Here is a 2,013-nt window from a genome sequence, read left to right on the forward strand (position 1 = left end):
GGGGGGCTACAAAGGCAAGAAGTGACTGGCTTACAAGCTTTCAAGAGGGAACCTAGATCCAGAGGGCCTGGAGGAAGGTAGAATCTCCAGTGAGTAGTATCCAATCTGTCTAGTCGGGGCTGATGCAATGAAATGCGGATGGATCTCTTGTGATACAATAGCGAATAATTGTTATCAGGATTGCTTGTGAGGGTTGGAAATGTAAAGGTAGACATTTTGTAGCAAAAGAAGAGTGATTAACTCTTCAGCCTAGGAGCGGAGGTCCCTGGGGCCATCAAGGGAGAGGAGCGGAGAGCGGGACCCTACCCAGAGAAGCAGTGATGCCAGACATGGAGGCAGAGACGATGACATGGAGAGATGAAGCGGCTGGGGACTTTAGACACATAGAGGGAGACGGGCTGTGTGCTGACGATCGGGGGTCAGGCTTGTAGGGTACACCCTTTGGTTGGTTAATGATGCATGGAGGGGATTATAACCACAGCAATGAAACGATACACGACAAGATGAATGTAAACTACTGTTCTCCCATGTAAACTACCACATAATTCACAATAAAACATTAAAAAAACACACACACACGAAAAGCACATGAGCACCCACAAACACCCAGACTCCTGCGGCCCCCACATGTGGAGAGCGCAACTGTGTTCCACGAAGTTTTAGAAGCACCAACTTTGCAGCCAGCAGGGACCCCAAACCCAGCCACACTACATCTCGGGGGTACTGCCATTGCAGGCCCCCCCGCCCCCAGCTCCGTGGATTGCAGCCCCAGCAGGCGCACCCTGAGGCGAGGCCGGGGCGCTCTGCGCGCTCTGCGCGTGCAGGAGGTCCAGTGTGCTTGGGCTCTTCTTGGGCCTGCGCTCGGGGTTCGCAGTGTTCATCTTCTTGGGGCGCCCGCGCTTGCGGCCAGCCATCTTCCGACCCTTCTTGTTCAGTTTCTTCTTTCGAGCTTTCGTGGGGGATGGCTTTTTGAGAGTGGGGGCCCCGGCTTTATCATCCTCAGCACCAGAATCCTGGCAGGGACGAAGGCGAGACAGTCACACACAGGGCCACCCCCCAGCCCCCATACAAACATATACAGTGATGGGCAGATACCATGGGGGTGTCCACAGGGACCGCCACTTTGCTCTCTGGGGCCTTGGTGGGAGTGGTCGTGTTGCTCTTGCTCTCACGCTGCTGCCGGCGCCTAGCTGCCTCTTGTTCCTCCTACAAAGCGCACACACAAGGCTTCAGTACCTGCTCGGGCCAGGGGAGCGGCCATTTCCACACCCTGCTGTTTTACACGAGATGAAGTTAAGGCAGGGACTGTACCCCAAAACCACTAATGCACATAGAGCCAGCTCTCAGGTAGTGGGGATACCTCACGCTCCCACCCGTGTGCAAACACCCCATACTCACGCCCATGGGTGCAGAGACCTCACACTCACACCCAGTCTGACACCCCATACTCATGCCCATGGGTACAGACACCCCACGTTCACACTCATAGGTGCAGAGACCTCACACTCACGCCCGTGTCTACAGACACCCCACGCTCACGTGCATGGGTGCAGACACGCCACCTCAGCACCTGGACACGTTGCTCCTGAGGTGTGTCACATGCAGTAGACCACACATGCACCTCTCTGAGCAGAAGACAGGCAGCAGGGAGGGCAATATTCCCACTTGTCCCCCACTCCACCTCATTCTGCCTGGACCTCAGAAACTAAGCTACAAGACAAAAAAACACACACTTACCCTGAGTTTTGGGTTTTTCAGACTAGAAAAATAGTTTTCAAGCTAAAAAAGAGAGAAAGAAATTAGTTCCCTACACCTGTTGGGAAAAAAATCCAAGGCCTCAAATACAAACACAACTGAGGACTGTGAGGTATCAGGAGAGTGTCCAACACAAGGTGCCCCTCCAGCCCCCTGAACTGTGATCCTGAGGACAGAAGGCCCGCACCACCTCAGAAAGGTCCACTTCCAGTCCTGTCAGGCACACCTAGATCAGGTGTGCACATGCATGGGGGGGGG

The 2,013-nt window shown here is 54.3% G+C and overlaps 1 protein-coding gene across 1 annotated transcript in view; it reads right to left on the reverse strand.

The window, feature by feature from the left end:
* Nucleotides 1-2,013, reverse strand: part of DOT1L (DOT1-like histone H3K79 methyltransferase) — a 47,908-nt gene that overhangs the window by 9,666 nt on the left and 36,229 nt on the right. Inside the window, exons 12-14 of the mRNA XM_006868964.1 lie at nucleotides 1,738-1,779; nucleotides 1,096-1,206; nucleotides 782-1,013 (exon numbers count right to left, since the gene is read on the reverse strand). Of these exons, the coding sequence (XP_006869026.1) occupies nucleotides 782-1,013; nucleotides 1,096-1,206; nucleotides 1,738-1,779 (385 nt within the window). The remainder of the gene's footprint in view (nucleotides 1-781; nucleotides 1,014-1,095; nucleotides 1,207-1,737; nucleotides 1,780-2,013) is intronic.

The sequence above is a fragment of the Chrysochloris asiatica genome, unplaced genomic scaffold (genome assembly GCF_000296735.1).
Source record: "Chrysochloris asiatica unplaced genomic scaffold, ChrAsi1.0 scaffold00125, whole genome shotgun sequence".
Classification (NCBI taxonomy): domain Eukaryota; kingdom Metazoa; phylum Chordata; class Mammalia; order Afrosoricida; family Chrysochloridae; genus Chrysochloris; species Chrysochloris asiatica.